The sequence below is a fragment of the Cylas formicarius genome, unplaced genomic scaffold (genome assembly GCF_029955315.1).
Source record: "Cylas formicarius isolate icCylForm1 unplaced genomic scaffold, icCylForm1.1 PGA_scaffold_9__14_contigs__length_23061073, whole genome shotgun sequence".
NCBI classification, from domain to species: Eukaryota; Metazoa; Arthropoda; class Insecta; order Coleoptera; family Brentidae; genus Cylas; species Cylas formicarius.
Window position 1 is genome coordinate 7491728 of NW_026844365.1, and position 18088 is coordinate 7509815.

The following is an 18088-nucleotide window of genomic DNA, read 5'->3' on the forward strand; positions in this document are numbered from 1 at the left end:
CGTGTTTATTTCCGAAAGGGAAGTTAAAAAAAATCGGCTAGCTAGTTAGGTGCAATTTTGGTATCTCACGATAACCCCAGGGGGTCTACGAATACAGAACTTAACTATTCTTACTACTTAGGTGGGCATAATGTCGCTATCGAAACTTAAAAAAAAAATTATATCAAATCCCCGTAAATAATGGCCGTAATGTACTTACTTAAATGGAAAACTTGTTTTGGCTCATATCACAATTCTAGTGATATTTAGTAAGTAGCAAGTTTGCGTTGCGAATCACTGCCGGGAACGAAATAATATCGGCAGTTTGGCCTTGTTATCCTCCACGTGCACCGAAGTCATAATCTCGAGTGGTTTGTTATTCTAAGATGACGTGAGCGCGTTAAATTTTGCTCGTATAAGAAGGAGATATCCGATCGCGAACGGGAAGAAAAAATGAAGTACCACGGGTTCGTTCTGGCGCTTTCGGCGATCGTCGCGGCGGCTACCCCCACAGGACCGTCCGCCGATGCCACCTGCACCGTAACCAATTTCGACGACGTAGCCAACGCGGTGTCCAGCTGCACCGACCTAGTCATCCAAGACTTGACGGTACCTGCCGGCAAAGCCCTCCAACTCGACCTGAAATCCGGCACCAAGCTCACCTTCAAAGGCACAATCAAATTCGATTTCCTCAACTGGGAAGGACCTCTGCTGGTCATCAGCGGTAGTAGTGTGACGGTCGAAGGTTCGGGCGCGACGCTCAACGGTCAAGGGGAGAAGTACTGGGACGGCAAAGGGGGTTCCGGTACCACCAAACCGGTCTTCGTCAAGATCAAGACGAAGGCCAATTCGGTGCTCAACAACGTAAACCTTCTGAACTGCCCGGAACGTTGTGTGTCTATCAACGCTGATGATACGAATCTCAACGGTTGGAATATCGACGTTTCCGCAGGAGACACGGTAAGAGAGCATCCAAAATTGTTGTCGGTCTTTATCGTCCAGAGGACCACTTAATAGAAGAAACATTTTCTGGAGACACAACGCCATTGTCGAGAATTTGCGGCACTTAGAAATTGGAAACAGATGAAGAGGTGTCCCTTGCAACAATTTTTCTTACCATTCGTAAAAAAAAGCATGGCTAGGAAAATTTTGTACTTGCGTTTTTTATCCCTTTTATTGATAGTACAAAACAAAAAGACAGACTTTTTTTTGGGCAAAAACTTCCTCATTCAGCGAAAATAAATGAAGAAAAAACATTGGTTATGTGCGGTATCAGAAATATACAGGAAAGGCACTAAATCATTCCCGTCAAATGTAAAAAATTGTTATTATGAAGAATTAAAAGTGCTTAATCTTATTTAACAGCTGCAGAGGTGTCCTTTGCAACAATTTTCCTTAAAAAAAAGCATGGCTAGGAAAATTTTGCACTTTGCGTTTTTATCCCCTTTATTGATAGTACCAGTAAAGTTGAAAATAAGAAGAAGATTTTTGTTGGGCAAAAACTTCCTCATTCAGTGAAAATAAAAGAAGAAAAAACATCGGTTGTGTGCAGTACTAGAAATAGGCAGGAAAGAATTAAATGCGCTTGATCTTATTTAACAGCAAGGGGGTCACAACACCGACGGATTTGACGTGTCCAACACGAACAACCTGCACATAGACCACGCGACCGTCCAGAACCAAGACGACTGCGTCGCCGTGAACCAGGGTACCAACATGGTGTTCTCCAACCTCGACTGCTCCGGGGGACACGGCCTGAGCATCTCCGTGGGGCTCAGCTCGAGCAACGGTAGCCCGAACACCGTCTCCAACATAACCTTCACCGATTCCAAGGTCAGGAAATCGGCCAACGGGTTGCACATCAAAACCCATCCGACAGGTGGTACCGGCGCCGTCAAGGACGTCACTTACAACAACATAGTCATATCGGGTGAGCATGGCGACCAAACCTTTTCACCAATCAGATTTTACCGTTGACTACAGACATCACCAACTACGGTATCGAGATCCAGGAGGACTACGGTGACGTGGGTAATCCCAAAGCTAACATCCCCATCACCAACTTGATACTGAAGCAGTACACCGGTACCGTGAGCGGATCCAAAGCCAAGCAAGTGAGCATAGTATGTGCGTCCGGCGGGTGCTCCAATTGGAACTGGGACGGCGTCAGCATCAGCGGCGCCAAGGTCAAGGACGACTGCAATTTCCAGCCCAACGGCTACAAGTGCAACACGTAGGGGGTGTAAATAAAAATTGCGCATGCGTATTCGATGTTTTATTTATGGCGGACGCGTCCGAAACACGAGTGCTTGTCGAGCACGTGCTTGTGCCGGTACGACTTGAAGCAGACGGCGCACTGGAACTGCGGTTCCACGTTGCACTCTTGGCGCAGATGTCGGTACAAGTGCCCTTTGCGCTTGTAGGACCTGACGCAGTTCGGGCACGCCCATCGGCCTGGAAAGACGAAAATCGCCTGAACGACTGGAGCGAGTACCGCCCCCTCGTTAAGAACTAACATGCCGCGATTTAATCGGGAAGTTTTACAAGGGTTTGGTGAAGACAAACTATGTGCCTCTTGAGGTTGTTGTTGCGGTGGGTACTGTGCGGGCAGTACGGGCACCGGAACCTTAGACGGTGCTGGCATTCGTACTTTTGGTGCCTCCATAGCGACCTTTTGGCCTTGTAGACGCGCCCGCATACGCTACACGTGTGCTGGACCGTGCTTCCTCCTGCAAGCAAATCACGTGAACCGCTGTCACTTGCGTCCAGGTCGGGTGGGAGGTTGGGATGAAAGAAAAACGACCTCAGACGCAAAAGGTACTTTATTTCGGTAGACGGTCTAGGTGGAGCCTGTCGATGTGGTGTTTCAGGCTGTCCCGCCTCTGGAACTTCTTACCACAGACCGAGCACCGGTACTTGGGCGACACGCCGCACTCGTGGTGCACGTGCCTGCTCAGTGTGGTTTGGTTCTTGTACGCTTTACAGCAGCGCCGGCACACGTATTGCTTTAGACCTGAAATTTCATTCGTGAAGTTCATGACGCCGACGCAGGTACCGCGTGCGAAACATTCCGCGCATGCGTTAGATGCCGTGGATGTTCTGCAGGTGTGTTTTGAGTGTGGTTTTCTGCGTGAGCCTCCTGCCGCACACGGGGCACACGAACTGGGGCATCTTGTTGCACTCGTAACGACTGTGCCGCGTCAGCGATGCCCTGTGTCTGTACCTCTTGCCGCAGGTAAAACAAGCGAACCACACGTCTTCCACGTCGTCACCTGAAAGACGTGGTGCGCTGTAGTCGGCAGAGGATGAGTAGCTGATATAAAGCAGAAGAAACGACGAGCTGGTCGATAAAATTTATTAAGAATATGGTAACAATTTCTTAAGCATCACAGCTGAACGGCGGTACCGGGTCGTTAGAACGGGTACTGTTTAGGCACGAAGTGGAGGATCATGTGTCGTTTGAGATTATCATTTCGGTGGCTCTTGTAGTTGCAGTGGGGACACGTATATCGTTTTTCCGAGCCGCACTCCTTCTTGTGCCGACACAGGCTCTCAGGGTTCTTGTAGTTTTTGCCGCACTGACAAAAGTACCGCCGCAGCCCTGAAACAGAACCCAATGCCAGGTGCGCCGATCCGGTATATCGAAGGAAAACTATGTACAAAGTCGTATGCCTCTCCGTGGGTTTCAGGTACTGTTAAGAAATTTATTACAAATGGACGACCATGTGACGCCTGAGCGTGTCGCTGCGGTGTGTCTTGTAGTCGCAGTTGGGGCACGCGAGACTCTTCTCCGACCCGCACTCCCTCTTGTGGCGGGACAGGCTCTCCCGATTCTTGTAGTTTTTGCCGCACCGACAGAAGTACCGCATGATATCTGAAACAGACCTTCGGTTTCAGGAAAACGCGAGACAGTGCGTGAGGAAGAGTTCGGAAACGAGTCAAACTGCGGATTTTAAAAGTTACACTTTATTCGTCCCGGAAAAACACATTTTCTCGTGTCTGGTGAACACGAATCGGTGCTTGAAGGTCTTCCGGCAACCCACGCAAGCGTACCTTCCGTCCTTTTGGCACTCGATGCGTAGGTGGCGCTTGAGACTGTCCTCCCTCTTGTACACGTTGGTGCATTTCGGGCATTGGTGTATGGCTACGACAAACGCCCGCCGTTAGAGTGTGGTCACAGCTCTCTTCTCGCAGGTGACGGTAAAAACAAACACTCAAAGTCTCAAACGTAATTTATTGAAAACGATTGGCGAAATGCTTCCGCTTGATGTGAATCAGTAGGTTAGACTTCTGGTAGGCCGCGTATGCGCAGTAGTCGCAGGCGAATGATTTCGGCTTCTGGCACTCCAATCTCAGGTGTCTTCCCAAATTCGACTTGAGTTTGTACATCCTCGCGCAGTTCGGGCACGGAAACAATCCCTCTGAAACAAACGGCGCTGTAGTCTTAGCGGATCACGCCGTGTCTGGCGAAAATGTGGTTTTTCAGGTGGTATTTGTGGTGCGTCGAGTAGTCGCAGTGCCCGCATGCGAAGCTTTTCTCTTTGCCGCACTCGAATTTGAGGTGACGTGTCATTGTGTGGTGACGGAGGTACCCTTTGCCGCAGTTTGCGCACACGTAAGGTTTCGGCTCTGAAACCAAAACCGTCTTCAATGTTTCTACGGGAAGGGAAAGGTTTGCGTATCTCGCCAATAAGTTTTACTCCGACCTCAACACCTAAAGAAATTGAGCAAAGGTGGCGGTAATGGGTGGGGTCGGGTTAGCACCGCCCTACCCGCCTCCTAGCAGATACAGAAGCATGCGGGTTGTTAGCCACAAATGGGTTAAAGTTTAGTGTTATAAATAGAGACGCACAGCGGTCGCGGCATCACCAGTGCCTAGTCCTCGCGACGTGTTTTTTCAGGTTTCCCTTGAGCTTGGTGGCATACTGGCAACCCATAAACTCGCACTTGAACAATGGTTTCTTGCCGCACTCGTACTTCTGGTGGGTGTATAGCGAAGGGGCGTGGCGATAGGACTTGTAGCACCTATTACATACGAAAGGTTTGCCTAAAATAAAGACCGCGAGTCAGTTTGGTTAGGAATCTGTATGTTGTGCTGGTTAGTTAGGAATCTGTGATTTCATTTGTGCTACCATCTGTCATCTGTATGCTGTACTGCCATTCATAAAGTAGCAAGACTAAATCCCTGGAATCTGTAATGGTGATATCCCAGGATCTCCCCCAGAGGATGGAGGGAGTGTATCATTAGCACTACCGACGTAGATAGATGACGGTTTGGTGCGCTTTCTCCCGATAAATGCAATAAAACAACCGTTCCACCAGACTACACAGATATATTCGCTTTAGCAAAAAACATGCACAGTTTGATTGTTGCGATTGACACACGCACACACACATCGAACACACACGGTACAATGTACTACAGACAGAAAACACGACGACGTCACTCGTCGTCGTCATGGTTGAGGATGTGCATGATCAGCACCTCCCGCCTGTCAGTTACAAAGCGGCAGTGCTTGTGCTTGCACTTGAACTTGTCCTCCTTCGACATGATGAGGTTGGGTTTGACGTCGCTCGTCTTATTCCAAAGGTCGTACTCAGGCACCGGTACTAAAACAACCGACCAGTTATTGCTAATCGGTACCCAATGCGAATGAGACACGACGACTACCTGAATCTACGGTACAACGGATCACACACTAACTACTGGGTACTACTAAAATTTCCTAGATAAAAAGGGGTGCAAAAACGAGCGCCATTTCCCTGCGGGGTACCAACACGCTACTTGGGTGCACCGGGCAGCACCTTGTGTACGCTAATCATGTGACTTACGAGGTGGACCTTCTGGAATGCTTTGTAAGCGCAGGCCGGTACGGTACAAGCGAATCTTTTTTCTTTGCCGCAATCGTACCGTACGTGCCTGCCCAAAGCTGTCCTCGACTTATATATTTTGTCGCATCGTTGGCACGGGAACCGTCCTGAAAGAGGTCACTATAGTGTCGTGCATGGCATCGTTTGGTTCTTTCACTAGTGAAGTGGAGTACCGCGCTACTAAAAAACGCATATACCGTGAATCTTTTATTTCGCATCGACATGGTGTTTCCTTTTTAGGTGGCGTTTGAGGCTGGACAGATGCTTGGCTTCGAAGGTGCACAGAGCGCACCGTCTGGTGGGATTTTTGCCGCACTCCCACGTCAGGTGGCGCCTGAGATTCCCTTTGGTCGTATACACCTACAAAAAAATTTGGTCCTTTGAAGCGAGCGCTTTGGGTGCCCGATGTCACGCACCTTGCCGCAGTTAGCGCAAAAGTTTGGCAGAAATTCCCCTAAAAAAAAGGACATAAGCACATTTGAAGCGACGGAACGCCCTAGAAGTACTAAGACCAAAACGCTAGCAAAAATATTTTATTTTTATCATAGTCAGGCACATTGTGTGGGAATGGGAAGGGCGGTCATTTTCTCGGGCACTTGTGGTAGTCCAGCGTCGACTTCCTGGTGAAGCTCTTAAGACAAGTGGGACAAAAGATGATTCTGGTTTGGCACGCATACTTCCGGTGGCGAGCCATGTTCTTCTTATGCCGGTACCATTTCCCGCAGTCCGGACACTCGAAGTACTCTGAAATTAACCGTTAAGAGTACCGCCGGTTGCCGATAAAACAAGATGCGAAGGGTGGAGTTAAGTGAAATTGCTCGATTCTCTACGGTTTTATTGTTAGGTTTGGTTAGTCGGTTACCAGAGAGGGAGAGAGCGAACAATCTTTGGCGTCTAAGCGCTAACAAGCAACGTCAGTCTTAACAAGAATTGGATTTATCGGTATCTGTTAGGATTGAACAGGATGTTGTGCTTGATTCTAAAGTGGGTGTCGAGTTCCTGCTTGTAGTAGAACCTGTGCTCGCAGATGTGACACACCATACTCTTCTCCTTACCGCACTCGACCCTCTGGTGCCTCCTCAGATTATTTTTTATGGTGTACGACTTGCCACAAGCGTCACAGAAAAACCGCATCGAGCCAACTACAAACACCCCGGTTAATAGTGGAATCAAGCGTACTGTCGCACATTGGAATTACCGCACCTGCATCGATCGCTATGCCGGAACGCCCACGCCGTGGCAACCTAAATGAAATGAGTCGGGTCGTACCAGAACCGATATTTTATTTGCAACACGTACACGTGGTAGGAAAATATATTTAAGTTGTCGGTAGTACTTTGTGGACAGTCACCAGGTGCTGGTTGAGCTTGCTTCGTCTTTTGAACGCTCTCGGGCACAGGTGGCATCGCTCGCTTGTTTCCTTTTGGCACACCTGTCTGAGATGGGACTTGAGGGACTCGACGTTCTTGTAAAACTTGGAACATCTCGGGCATTGCTCTAGAAAAATCGGTTTCGTGAGTCGACGCGGTTTCCGCCCAGGCTCCCAGGTTAGTGGTGACATTTTTGTACATGCAATTTAACACCGAAATTTCTCGAGAACGTCTTCTGGCACCCCTCGACAGGGCAGGGGAATGCCGACTTGTTCGCGCAGTCGAGCTTCCGGTGCACTCTCAACGACTCCTTGTTCTTGTAGAATTTGAGGCACTTCTCGCACTTGATTTTGTCTGAAATATACAGTTTGGCAGTACTTTATCAGCCCCCCGATCGAACCGCAACGACTACTACTACAAAACAAATCTTGCAACTGCGAGCAACTTAAATGGCGATCCTTAGCATTGAATCGCGAGGGTGTTTATTGGTGTATATTTAGAACTTGGGGAGTGACACTTCCATATAAATCTATTTATTAGAGAATTTACAATGCACTGTGAGATTACATCCTAATACTACACCAGGGCGTTCAGCTGTCCAGGTCCCTCGCCTTGACCAGTTGAGATCTCGCCAAGAAAACGTTGTGCTTGATCTTCAGGTGGGCCTGCAAGTTCTGGCTGTACTTGGTCGAGTAGTCGCAGAACTGGCAGAACCACGACGGCGCCTTTCCGCACGTGTACTTCGTATGGTTGTACCATGAGGCCTGATGGCCATATCTCTTGTGGCAGTTTTTGCACTCGTAGAATTTCATCCCGGCTGAAAAACGACCCGGTTAGTTGCGACACCCGCAGAAGGCTCGTCGGAAGGGCGTCCGCAAAATGAAACCTCCCAATACTGAACGTCTTTTTATTGGTGTTTGTAAAACTCGAGTAGGTGGGGAGGGGCGTTGATCGGCCAAGGGTTGAGCCAGCGCCTCTGTTCGGCGCGTTGACTTTCCCGCCTGAGATACTCGAGCACGCGACAGTCGTCTCCGTGGACCTGCAGGTGTCTCTGCAAGTGCTGTTTCTTTTTAAACCCCTTGTTGCACTCCTGCACGGGACAGAAATAGGACGGCGGTTTGTTGCACTCCTCCCTCTTGTGGTTGCATAGGTTCGACTTGTGCTTGTACGACCTGCCGCACTGGTCGCAGAAGAACCTCGGAAAGAATTCTATAACAACGGAGCTAAGTTAGGTCGGGAATCTGCCGGAGCACGTGGGGGTGTACTAGAAAGAGTTTTTGAAATGCAAGGTTTCGTGAGACTTGAGGTTGGACTTTTGGTGGAAGCGCCGGGGACAGTTGCGGCATTGAAACTGCGGTTCTTTGCCGCACTCGTACGTCAGGTGACTGTTGAGGTGGCGCTTCCGCTTGTACAATCTGCCGCATCGAACGCAGTGAAATTTATTCTCTGAAACGAAACCCCGTAAGCTGACGTCGGCGTCGACTTTTACTCGAACGGCTTAGCGTGACGCGTATAAACGTGCGACTTCAGGTTATATTTGCGCTTAAACTTTAACGAGCAATACAGGCAATTAAACTCCGCCCCCTTGCCGCAGTCGAGCGAGAGGTGCGTGCTGAGGCTGTTCTTCGTTCTGTACGGTTTGTGGCATTTCGGACATCGCAATACAGATTTACCTAAAATGAAGTCCGTTAAGGGCACAGTGTACACGGTACACCATACTTTATTTTTTCCCGCCATACGACGTTAAATTGAAAAAGGTCACCGAAGGTCGTAAGGAAGGGATCGAAAACCAATACCAAATGTTGCGACGTAGTGTATTTCGAAGCGTTAACAGTTCATTTTGTGCACGTAGGCCACGTGGGTGTTGAGGTTGTGTTTATGCTTAAACCGTTTGCGACAGAACGCGCACACTTCCTTCCCCTCCTTGTTGCACTCGTATCGGATGTGCCGTCCGAGGCTGCTCTTGTGCGAGTACATTTTGCTACACGTCAGACAATAATACGGACCTAAAACGTACGGGCGGTTATTTCAAAGCGAAGCCGCTCTTCGGCAAAACGTAAAGCGTCATCAAAATTCCAATGCCATCACTAATATATTTAAATGACAAACTGTACAAGTATACGGTATACTGGGAGCGCTAGAGCTATACGCTGACAGCTATAGAGTAACCTTAAAGTAGGTCGATACCGTCAAACAAAGCGAGGCTTAGTGGAGTTTAGAAAACTCGCGAAAGTACTCCTTGTGCTGGCATATCACGTGACTTTTAAGATGGTACTTGTGGTAGCTCGCGTACGGGCAGTAGGGACACAGGAATGACTTGACTTTCTGACACTCGAACTTCTTGTGCCGACTGAGATTCGTCTGATGGTAGTACGCTTTGCCACACACACAGCAAGAGTAGATCCGGGCTGCTCCCTTGGGCCCTATAACGTCACTGCGTTAGAATTACCGGAGATAACCTAACCTAAATTTAGCATAGTCTTCAGCATCCTCGGTCGGCGGGGAGGTGACAAAAAATAACTCACGTTTCGCAATCTTATACTGAGAGAACAATTTAACGTAAACCTAATCGAGGTGGCTCGATTTAAACATCTCGTCGACCCGGAGTGCCCTCAGGTACTCTTTCAATTTTGAGACCCCGTGTTTGCGGAGGATGTGCCGTTTGAGATTCGATTTCCGGTGGGTCCTATAGGAACAATGGGCGCAGGGCTCTCGGGGCTCCTGCCCGCACTCTCTAAGGTGGACGACGAGGTGATGCTTGTGCTTGAACTTGAAATCGCACTTCTCACACACGTTTGGCGCAGACCACGCAGCTAAAAACACGCCCGCGTGAAAATAACGTCAAAACCGGTACCGCCTTATCCTAATTTAGGCTTATATATAATTCGAGTGTTTCAGCAGCAAATGCCTGTTGAGGTTGGACTTCCTCTTGGACGCGTACTCGCACGATGTGCAGGCAAACACTTTGGTACTGCTGCAGTCCAGCGCGAAGTGGGCTTTCATGGATTGCGCGTTCTTGTAGACCTTCAGGCACTTGGGACACCGTACGCCAACTAGAATTAAAAACTGCCCGTTAGCGAGCTAGTAGTACTAGCGCACGATGTGGTAATCGGTACGGCCGACGAACGCGATTTGGTTCCTAGTGATTTTGTGACGCCGCATTAAGTGGTAGATGAGGTGCATCTTGCGTTTGCAAGCGTACGGGCACAGCTGACACGTGAACATCGCCTCGCGACCGCACTCCCACGTCAGGTGGTTGTAGAGGGAGCTCTTGTGTTTGTACCGGTGCCCGCACTTAGGGCACTCCACCGGAAACACTAAAAACAATCGGTTTCAGTTTCGGTGGACTTGAGCGAGATGGTAGTTGAGGTTCTTTTTGCGGCGGTATTTCTTCTGACACAAGGGACACGGAAACCGGGGTTCGACGCCGCAATCGTTGCGCAGGTGCGTGTAGATCGACCTCTTGTGCCTGAAGCCCCGCCCACACTTGAAGCACAACACGACAGCTGAAACGTTACGCATTAAACTAGGTGCCACCAGCGCGAAAAGGAGGAGGACACATCGCGGGCAAGATTACCGCAACTTCTTAAGCTATTTATTTTTAACGTTGTGAATACGGTCGAGGTGAGAGAACAGGTGGCTCTTTTGCTTGCCGGTATAGTTGCACAGGTGGCATTTGAATTTCGGCTCCACCTTGCACTCGTACTTCATGTGCTTCATCAGATTTCCCTTGTACTTGTATCGGCGGCCGCAATTGTTACCGCACGCCAACATGTACTCGGCTACAAACCAAACAAGTTGATTCCAGAAAGTATTGACCTCCTAGGGGCTAGTTTTCCCAATTGTAAGTGGAATATGCGCAAGGATATTTGATTCACCCATGTATCATTTAAACAACATTAAATTAACAATACAATACGCGAAAACCAAACGGGTCTCGTTACCAACTACTTTCGATCCCGTATCTAACGCACCCTGCATGATAAGACGAAAACGAAAAATACAAAAATTGTAGTTCTCGAGGCGGCCTAAAAAAACTTTACTCAGGAAAATGCTATTTAGTAACCAGCGCACCCCGCATATTTTCGACTAAACGGTATATTTCCATTATTACCCCGATTCTAGTGCATCTCGTCGTTCGAGAATTTTCTCTATCGGATATACAGTTTTTGAGACAATCTAGTTTTTTTAGAATTTTCTAAAAAATACACGCGACAGTTTTAATAGACGCCATCTGGAGACGAAACTCCGACTCCCTATTGAAATTCAATTCGATACTTTGTCCCGTATCGACTTGCGGAGGAAAAAACAAAAATAACCGATAAAATGGCGGCCGACGTCTAATCTTCTCAATATTTTGCAAGCCGTCCGAAAGTCATCTGGCGTCAAAAAAAATGCACAAGTCAGCTACGGAGAACAGAGAACATAAAAAAAAAGAGTAGTGAGTAGCGTATATACTTTCGCTAAAGTCGTTTGCTTGCGTGGTAGGTGAGAAAAGATAAGACTACCGCGATACTATCACGATTTTAATCTAAGACGAAAGTTGGGCGTGCTTTTTCTGCTGGTGCTTGATGAGCGGTGCCTTCTGGTGGGACGCGTATGGACAGAAAGGGCACCGGAACGAGCGCTCCTTCTGACACTCGTACTTTACGTGTCTGCTTAGCGAGCAGGACTGCCGGTAGATTCTGCTGCAGACCAGGCAACGATAACCATCTAAAACAACGAAAACGGCGTTGTAACGTGGACACGCCTACTGCTAAAAGGAATCCTACACCAACTCCTAGCAAGTAATACCGTGAAGCGTCCTCAGTCGCCTAGGTAGTGCTGCAAATCGATTATGTCCATGTTGCACTGATCCGGGTGTTTAATGTACATGTGCATCTTGATGTGACACTTCTGGTACGACTTGGTGAAACAGACGGGACACTGAAAGGACGGCACTTTCGAGCACTCGTACTTCAGGTGTCTCGACAACGACCGCTTCGCCTTGTACGCCTTGCCGCACTTGTTGCAAATGTACCGGTAACCTGAAACGGCTTCCATGTGGTACTTCCGTTTGTCACAATCCCGTCGGTCGATTTGTGCAGGCGGAATGAAATGTCAAGAATACGAAAACGACAAGTTTATTTACTGGTGGTTTCGTTTAACGTGCAGGTTCAGGTGGTACTTGTAGTGGAACCATCGAGAGCACTCGCTGCACCGGAACATCGGCGCTTTGCCGCACCGGTACCGCCGGTGACTCGTGAGCGCGTGTTTCCGTTTGTACCTTTTCGGGCAGTCGGGACACGCCCACGACACTACAAAAGAACCGGTTAGGATCGGTCGGTCGTCGCGAGATGTGGACTATTTTATTTCGTTTTTTTTGCCAAACTTTCGGCCGGGTGCATCCTCTTGCAGTGCTTCTTCAGATCGCCCCGGCGTTTGGTGTGGTACTTGCAATGGTCGCACGGTATGTAAGCGACCTTGTCGCCGCAGTCGTACTTTCGGTGAAAAGAGAAGCTCGACTTGGTGTAAGTCTTCAGGCACCTGTCGCACTTGAGGCGATTGGCTGAAAGAAGCCGCGGTCACTAGACGGTTACGACCAGACCTACGGGTACGGATGAAACTCGGTGCCAGTCAGTCCAATATATTTATTTCAAGCCTCTACAACGACCCTAGCGGCAACCGCCGACATTTTACTCGACGCTAATCCCGTGGGTGGCCATGTGCCGGCACAGTATGTACTTGTAGGTAAACCTCTTGAAGCACACGTCGCAGACGAATGCCGGCGCCCGGTTGCACTCGAACCTAAGATGGCGGCGCAGGTTATTGATGTTCTTGTAGGACGAGATGCACTTGTTGCATCCGTACCTCCCGTTCTCGGTGACGCGATACCAATCTACGCCTAAAAAAAACGGCCGTTAGTCCCGCGACGTGGCGACACCGGCTTCAACGGCCCGAGTGCATACTGAGGATGTGTTTGTTCATGCTGAAGTTTACTTTGGATTTATAAGGGCACGGAGGGTACGGGCAGGCTATATGCGCGTCTTTGCCGCAAAAATGCTTCTGGTGCTGTTTCAAACCGCCTTGACGGGAGTAGCTCCTCCAGCAGCTAGGGCAGACGTACTTTCTCGCTGAAACATCGGAGGTTGGACTATAGTTCGGACCGGATTGGGTGCGTAAAGGCGCTAACTAAAAGGATATGCGACCGGGTTTCACACTTTGATAGTCAATCGATGCTTGCGCTTCAGGTGGGTATTACGGTTGGCCTTTTGGAAGAACCGTTTCGAGCAAAGGTGGCACCGGAACTCGGGCTGCCGGCCGCACTCGTACCTCTGGTGCCGCTTCAGCGATCTCATCTGCTTGTAACTCTTGCCGCAGCTGTCGCAGTCGTAACCTAAAAAACATCCATTGATGTTTGCGGCTGCAGTTTGGCGAGGGCGGTGGGGACGGCCATTGAAACGTAGTGCTCGAATGGGAGGAGGCGGGTTTATTAGTGCTTTTCGGTTATGTGCTTTTTACACCACGTCTTCGACTTGAACTCCAGGTTGCAATACGGACAGTGGAATTTAACGGAGCCGCAGACCTTCAGGTGGAGTATCAGCGACTTCACCTCAATGTACAGCTTGCCGCATCTTGGGCAACCCAGGAAGTCGCCTAGAAAACCGACAATAAAAAACGTCCCGAATGGCCGAGGACGAAAAAACACGTAGAAGCAAGCGCGAGAGGGGGTAAATGACGCCGAGTCTCGTGTAATTCTTTTTTTTATTCAGTGTTGCTCGTCTACATTCTGCATGCGCAAGTACAGCTCGGTCTTCTTGTGGGTAAGGGTGCGTTTGTGCCTAAGCAGTACGTGTTCGAACCTGCAGACGAATTTGCACGGTTCGCAATAATACTGCGGCACCTGACCGCAGTCATTCCGCAAGTGGGTGTACACCGACGTTTTGTACTTGTACGTCTTCGGACAATTCGGACACCTATACTCCCCTTTGCGCTTTTTCTGGATCAGTGGGGGCGGCGACTCTGAAAAAAAAACCAAATCAGTAAGTCAGTGACGGTACTATGATCCGGCCGGGTACTTGGAAGTACCACAACATTCCCGAGGAAAGCGTTTATTTTCAATCGAAACTACACTAAGCGCTAGATGTCGAGCGGGTGTTTTAACAGCATGTGAGACTTCAAATTATCTTTCCTGAAGGTACTGTGGTCGCAATGAGAGCAGAAAAACGACGGCACCCTTTTACACTCGTATTTCAGGTGTCTCGACAACGATTTCTTAACCTTGTATGCCTTGCTGCACGTGAAGCAAATGTAGTGGTCACCTGAAACGGTCGCGATTTGGTGCTTTAGAAGAACGAAATAGAAAGTCAAAAATAAGGATACTGCACTTTTATTGAACCCGTGCGAATGAGTCAGGTAGGTGAGATCATCAGAGGTTTATGAAAAAAATTTTTAATTCTAAATTAATAATTTACTGGCGACTGATTTAGATAAAGTTTTTTATGGCGATTGAAGATGTGGCTCTTCATGTTGTCTTTCCTGTACGACCTATAAGCGCAATAGGGACAGTGGAAACCTTTCGTCTTGTCTCCGCACTCGTACTTTTGATGTTTGTACAATGACCCCTGGTGCCTATACATTTTACCACAGTCATTGCACGAGTGCGAACCTGAAACCAAAATCACTCTCAGTATCTCCTCCTCGCTCCGAATCTCGGAACTCATGCATACAAAAAGAGAGTCAGTGTTTCTTGGCGATGTGCTTCGTCAAGTTGGATTTTAGTGTCACCCGACGATCGCAATATGGACACTGAAACTGAGGATTCTTCTGACACTGAAATTTCAGGTGCCTGATCAAAGACATTTTATGCTTGTAGCGGTTCCTGCACAGATGGCACTCGAACGAGAATTCTGCAAGTGAGGCGAGTTAGCAAACCGCACAAAACTCCCGAACACTCCCTCAGGCGGTAAATAAAACACGCGGAACTTTCAGTCGTTTCTTGGCGAGTACATTTTCGAGCGGGCTATACACGTTGTGAAATCGTCCTAAATTCTAGTAACACATTTAACGTCAGAAGTGCTACCGATCGCACTGCTGACTTGTCTACAAGAAGCACAAACATAACGGGGTTAGTTACGAACGCGGCGTCGAAGTCTAGCAGTCCTCGAGGATGGTGACTTCCTGATACATCTCGTGTTTCTTAAGTTTGAGATCCTGGTGACGACTGATCACATGAGCGACGACCGTACATTTCTGTTTTGCCCTGTAGGGGCAGATCGGGCATTGGAACCTGGGCAGCTGCTGACATTCGTACTTTTGGTGCCTCCACAACGACCGTTTCGCTTTGTAGACCCTCCCGCAGATTAGGCAAGGGTAGATGAGGTGACCTAAAACCGTCCGCTGTGAGAATGTCCTCAGACAAACTGCGTAAACGCATCAACCAGCTAGCGAAGCAGCGAAGCAATAAAATTAAAGCTAGATTTGCTGAAATGATTTATTAATAACAACTCAATACAGCGCGTCAGGCGAGGTACTGGTCGACCTCGCCGTTGCGCAGCAGTATCTTGTGCTTGTTGGTGAGGTGGCTCTTCAAGTTGCTCTTGTAGTTGCAAGTGTGAGAGCAGAGCTTGCATTTGAACTGGCCCTGGATGCCGCACTGGAACTTCAGGTGCCTTTTCAGCGACATCTTATACAGGAACGAATTTAGGCACTTCGGGCATACGAACGGGGCTAAAATATGAATGAGATGTAGCAAGCGCCGGGACTGTAACAAGAACGAAAAAGATGGCAGCCCACAAATTTTATCCAAATTTATTGATAGCCAACATCCTTAGAACTACGAAAAACAAAAACTTAACAAATGAACGATACGATTTCACAAGTAGTTGACGCAATTCTCCACAACGACCTGGTGCAGCCTGAACAGGTGAGCCCTGAGTGTGAACTGGTACCTCGTTTTGAACGAGCACATGTGACACGCAAACTGCGGCGGTTTCTGACACTCGTATTTCTTGTGGCGCGTCAGCGACACGTAATTCTGGTACTTCTTTTTGCAAAAGTTGCACTCGAATACCTTTTGCTCGGGCGCGGGCGGGGCGATTTGCTCCGCCGCCATCGGTACCGCTTTCGGTGTCAGCAATCGGTTCTCCGATATGACTATCTTCCGCGCGGATGAGGTCCTGCTGAGATCCTGGGGTTCCAAATTATTCTGCTCTAAAAATACAACACGGGGTCAATCTACGTGGGCCGTACCGATCGAGTGAGATAAAGCGAAGCCTGAATGAACCCGCGACGACACACGATGCTTTCAATTCTTTGTTGAGTTTATTAAGTTTAAAAAAGCATTTATTCAAAAAACGACAATTTAGGAATTCGCAGCCCGAGTGTACACCTGGATCATATCGTCGTTGTGCCGCTCGATGGCGTGACTACGTCGGATGTGATTGACCACTTGTCTCTTCCTGGGGTAATTGTACATGCAGACTCCCAAACGGCACATGAAACGACGGTTGCCGGACCATGGAAAATGGACTAACTCGGTCCGCTTGCTCGACGTGGACGTCTCTGCCGTGGCTGGAAAGATACCGAGTCGTTAGACCACCGAGAATGGAACGTTTATTTTAGTAAATGCTAGTTAGATTCCGTTATCATTTAAGGATATCTTGGATCCGGCACCGCCTGTGGTTCATATGATCCCTCAGGCTGTGCTTGTACCGGAACGTTTTCTGACAGAAAGTACACACGAAACTCTTGCTCTTGCCGCACTCGTACTTCAGGTGATTGTAAAGGGATGTCTTGAGCTTGTACCGCCGCTCGCAATTGTGGCAGTTGAACAATTTACCTGTAATTTACCCAACTTTACACTCGCGTCGATGAAGTGTCAAAAAGTCAAGGTCCAGGCCTAAAATGTTTATTGGACTAGTTACAAAAGGTCGGTCTTTGTGCTGAGCACGTCTTTGTGGATACGCATCAGGTGGCTGGTCAGATGGACTTTCTGGTAAGCCTTGTACCCGCACGCGGGTACTACGCAGGCGAAGCGCTTTTCTTGACCGCAGTCGTACCGTACGTGCCTGTTTAGCGCCGATTTCGATCGGTACAACTTGCCGCACTTCACGCATCGGTGAGTACCGACTAAAAAATTAAACGTCGATTAATCGCACGGGTGACAGGCAACGAGTGCTACGGAAACTCATTTATTTATTTATAAATTCATTTATTGTTACAAACGCCTCGAGGTTAATCGGAGTGCCGATGAGCCTGGAGCATGTGCCTCTTGCAGGCAAACTTTGACGTGTACTCTTTCGGGCAAAACCTGCAATGAAACAGTTTCTCCCCGCACTTTTTCAAATGGTACCGCATGTTGTGGCTGTACTTGTACCAGCGCCCGCACTGTGGACAAGCGAATAACTCTAAAAAAAAACGATCATGGTAGTACCAATACTAAAACCGGTATATCGAAAACAACGACTAGTAATGGCGTATATCAGTAGCTAAGGTACGAGGGTTCTACGACGCTGAGTTTCATTTCCCTACGGCGGTGGGAGAGCGACGTTTTGTGACGACTCAACACGTGATGATATTTACACGCGAATTGACACAGGTCGCAAAAGTACTTCGGCGATTGCCCGCAGTCTTGTTTGATGTGCGTGTAGACTGACGTTTTGTGTTTGTAAGACTTCGAACATCGGGGACAAACGAATTCGCCGGCAGAGTTGTGGCGGATCTTGCCGTACGGAACTGAAACACTGATATGGATAAAGCGAAAGCAGAGTAACCGGGATCTGGTTGAGTCGTAGAATCCAGCGACTCATCTAGAAATAAAAACGACGGGGGGCGGGGGGATTGACGAACTTCGAGTCACACGTAACATTTATTAGGGCAGTACACAA

General features: G+C 48.6%; 6 protein-coding genes and 1 long non-coding RNA gene across 20 annotated transcripts; 1 reads left to right on the top strand and 6 right to left on the bottom strand.

The window, feature by feature from the left end:
- The first annotated feature begins 300 nt into the window (after nucleotides 1–300).
- Nucleotides 301–2233, top strand: LOC132707035 (polygalacturonase-like). The gene is made up of 3 exons (XM_060678674.1): nucleotides 301–939; nucleotides 1582–1909; nucleotides 1963–2233. The coding sequence occupies exons 1-3, from the start codon at nucleotides 433–435 to the stop codon at nucleotides 2214–2216; spliced, it is 1089 nt and encodes a 362-aa protein (XP_060534657.1). The 5' UTR covers nucleotides 301–432; the 3' UTR covers nucleotides 2217–2233.
- A 25-nt stretch (nucleotides 2234–2258) lies between these two features.
- Nucleotides 2259–2677, bottom strand: LOC132707039 (uncharacterized). The gene is made up of 2 exons (XM_060678679.1): nucleotides 2496–2677; nucleotides 2259–2433 (listed from the first exon to the last, which is right to left on the bottom strand). The coding sequence occupies exons 1-2, from the start codon at nucleotides 2675–2677 to the stop codon at nucleotides 2259–2261; spliced, it is 357 nt and encodes a 118-aa protein (XP_060534662.1).
- Nucleotides 2678–2801: 124 nt separating this feature from the next.
- Nucleotides 2802–3366, bottom strand: LOC132707697 (zinc finger protein 626-like). Its single transcript, XM_060679621.1, has 3 exons — nucleotides 3353–3366; nucleotides 3069–3292; nucleotides 2802–2992 (listed from the first exon to the last, which is right to left on the bottom strand). Exons 1-3 carry the CDS (start codon nucleotides 3364–3366, stop codon nucleotides 2802–2804), a joined length of 429 nt encoding a protein of 142 aa, XP_060535604.1.
- A 60-nt stretch (nucleotides 3367–3426) lies between these two features.
- Nucleotides 3427–7788, bottom strand: LOC132707043 (uncharacterized). Of its 14 annotated transcripts, XR_009619698.1 has the most exons (4): nucleotides 7150–7788; nucleotides 7049–7094; nucleotides 3640–6992; nucleotides 3427–3580 (listed from the first exon to the last, which is right to left on the bottom strand). It is a non-coding gene; the product is annotated as an uncharacterized LOC132707043 (long non-coding RNA). The 14 variants fall into 14 exon arrangements; XR_009619697.1 differs by having other exon boundaries at nucleotides 3640–7347; nucleotides 7420–7788; XR_009619692.1 differs by having other exon boundaries at nucleotides 3640–7094.
- A 3963-nt stretch (nucleotides 7789–11751) lies between these two features.
- LOC132707698 (zinc finger protein 2-like) lies at nucleotides 11752–12263 on the bottom strand. The gene is made up of 2 exons (XM_060679622.1): nucleotides 12035–12263; nucleotides 11752–11933 (listed from the first exon to the last, which is right to left on the bottom strand). The coding sequence occupies exons 1-2, from the start codon at nucleotides 12261–12263 to the stop codon at nucleotides 11752–11754; spliced, it is 411 nt and encodes a 136-aa protein (XP_060535605.1).
- LOC132707699 (zinc finger protein 271-like) lies at nucleotides 11771–17680 on the bottom strand. The gene is made up of 10 exons (XM_060679623.1): nucleotides 16273–17680; nucleotides 14675–15929; nucleotides 14402–14543; nucleotides 14006–14222; nucleotides 13722–13834; nucleotides 13462–13596; nucleotides 13169–13333; nucleotides 12900–13104; nucleotides 12015–12782; nucleotides 11771–11933 (listed from the first exon to the last, which is right to left on the bottom strand). The coding sequence occupies exons 2-9, from the start codon at nucleotides 14921–14923 to the stop codon at nucleotides 12569–12571; spliced, it is 1440 nt and encodes a 479-aa protein (XP_060535606.1). The 5' UTR covers nucleotides 14924–15929; nucleotides 16273–17680; the 3' UTR covers nucleotides 11771–11933; nucleotides 12015–12568.
- LOC132707701 (gastrula zinc finger protein xFG20-1-like) lies at nucleotides 16075–18069 on the bottom strand. Its single transcript, XM_060679626.1, has 7 exons — nucleotides 18051–18069; nucleotides 17699–17936; nucleotides 17427–17608; nucleotides 17166–17330; nucleotides 16875–17040; nucleotides 16651–16772; nucleotides 16075–16412 (listed from the first exon to the last, which is right to left on the bottom strand). Exons 1-7 carry the CDS (start codon nucleotides 18067–18069, stop codon nucleotides 16075–16077), a joined length of 1230 nt encoding a protein of 409 aa, XP_060535609.1.
- Between the last annotated feature and the right edge of the window lie 19 nt (nucleotides 18070–18088).

Bases quoted from the DNA above. Each gene is read 5' to 3' on its own strand.
- LOC132707699 (XM_060679623.1), bottom strand. From the start codon at position 14,923: ATGAGTTCCGAGATTCGGAGCGAGGAGGAGATACTGAGAGTGATTTTG. The intron at 13,835-14,005 runs GTACTTGCGCAT...GGGTTGCCCAAG, and splicing joins ACCCACAAGAAGACCGAGCT to ATGCGGCAAGCTGTACATTG. The intron at 12,783-12,899 runs GTAAAATGTCGG...CGTCTAGTGACC, and splicing joins ACCCACGGGATTAGCGTCGA to GCGGCTTCTTTCAGCCAATC.
- LOC132707697 (XM_060679621.1), bottom strand. The intron at 2,993-3,068 runs GCATCTAACGCA...ATGAAATTTCAG, and splicing joins ACACCTGCAGAACATCCACG to GTCTAAAGCAATACGTGTGC.
- LOC132707039 (XM_060678679.1), bottom strand. From the start codon at position 2,677: ATGCGGGCGCGTCTACAAGGCCAAAAGGTCGCTATGGAGGCACCAAAA. The intron at 2,434-2,495 runs GTTAGTTCTTAA...TCGTCTTTCCAG, and splicing joins TCCCGATTAAATCGCGGCAT to GCCGATGGGCGTGCCCGAAC.
- LOC132707698 (XM_060679622.1), bottom strand. From the start codon at position 12,263: ATGGAAGCCGTTTCAGGTTACCGGTACATTTGCAACAAGTGCGGCAAG. The intron at 11,934-12,034 runs GCGACTGAGGAC...TCGTTGTTTTAG, and splicing joins CGATTTGCAGCACTACCTAG to ATGGTTATCGTTGCCTGGTC.
- LOC132707701 (XM_060679626.1), bottom strand. The intron at 17,331-17,426 runs GTTTGTAACAAT...TTAATTTTTTAG, and splicing joins ACTCCGATTAACCTCGAGGC to TCGGTACTCACCGATGCGTG. The intron at 16,413-16,650 runs GTGGTCAATCAC...TTGTATTTTTAG, and splicing joins ATTACCCCAGGAAGAGACAA to AGCAGAATAATTTGGAACCC.
- LOC132707035 (XM_060678674.1), top strand. From the start codon at position 433: ATGAAGTACCACGGGTTCGTTCTGGCGCTTTCGGCGATCGTCGCGGCG. The intron at 940-1,581 runs GTAAGAGAGCAT...CTTATTTAACAG, and splicing joins ACGTTTCCGCAGGAGACACG to CAAGGGGGTCACAACACCGA. The intron at 1,910-1,962 runs GTGAGCATGGCG...CGTTGACTACAG, and splicing joins CAACAACATAGTCATATCGG to ACATCACCAACTACGGTATC.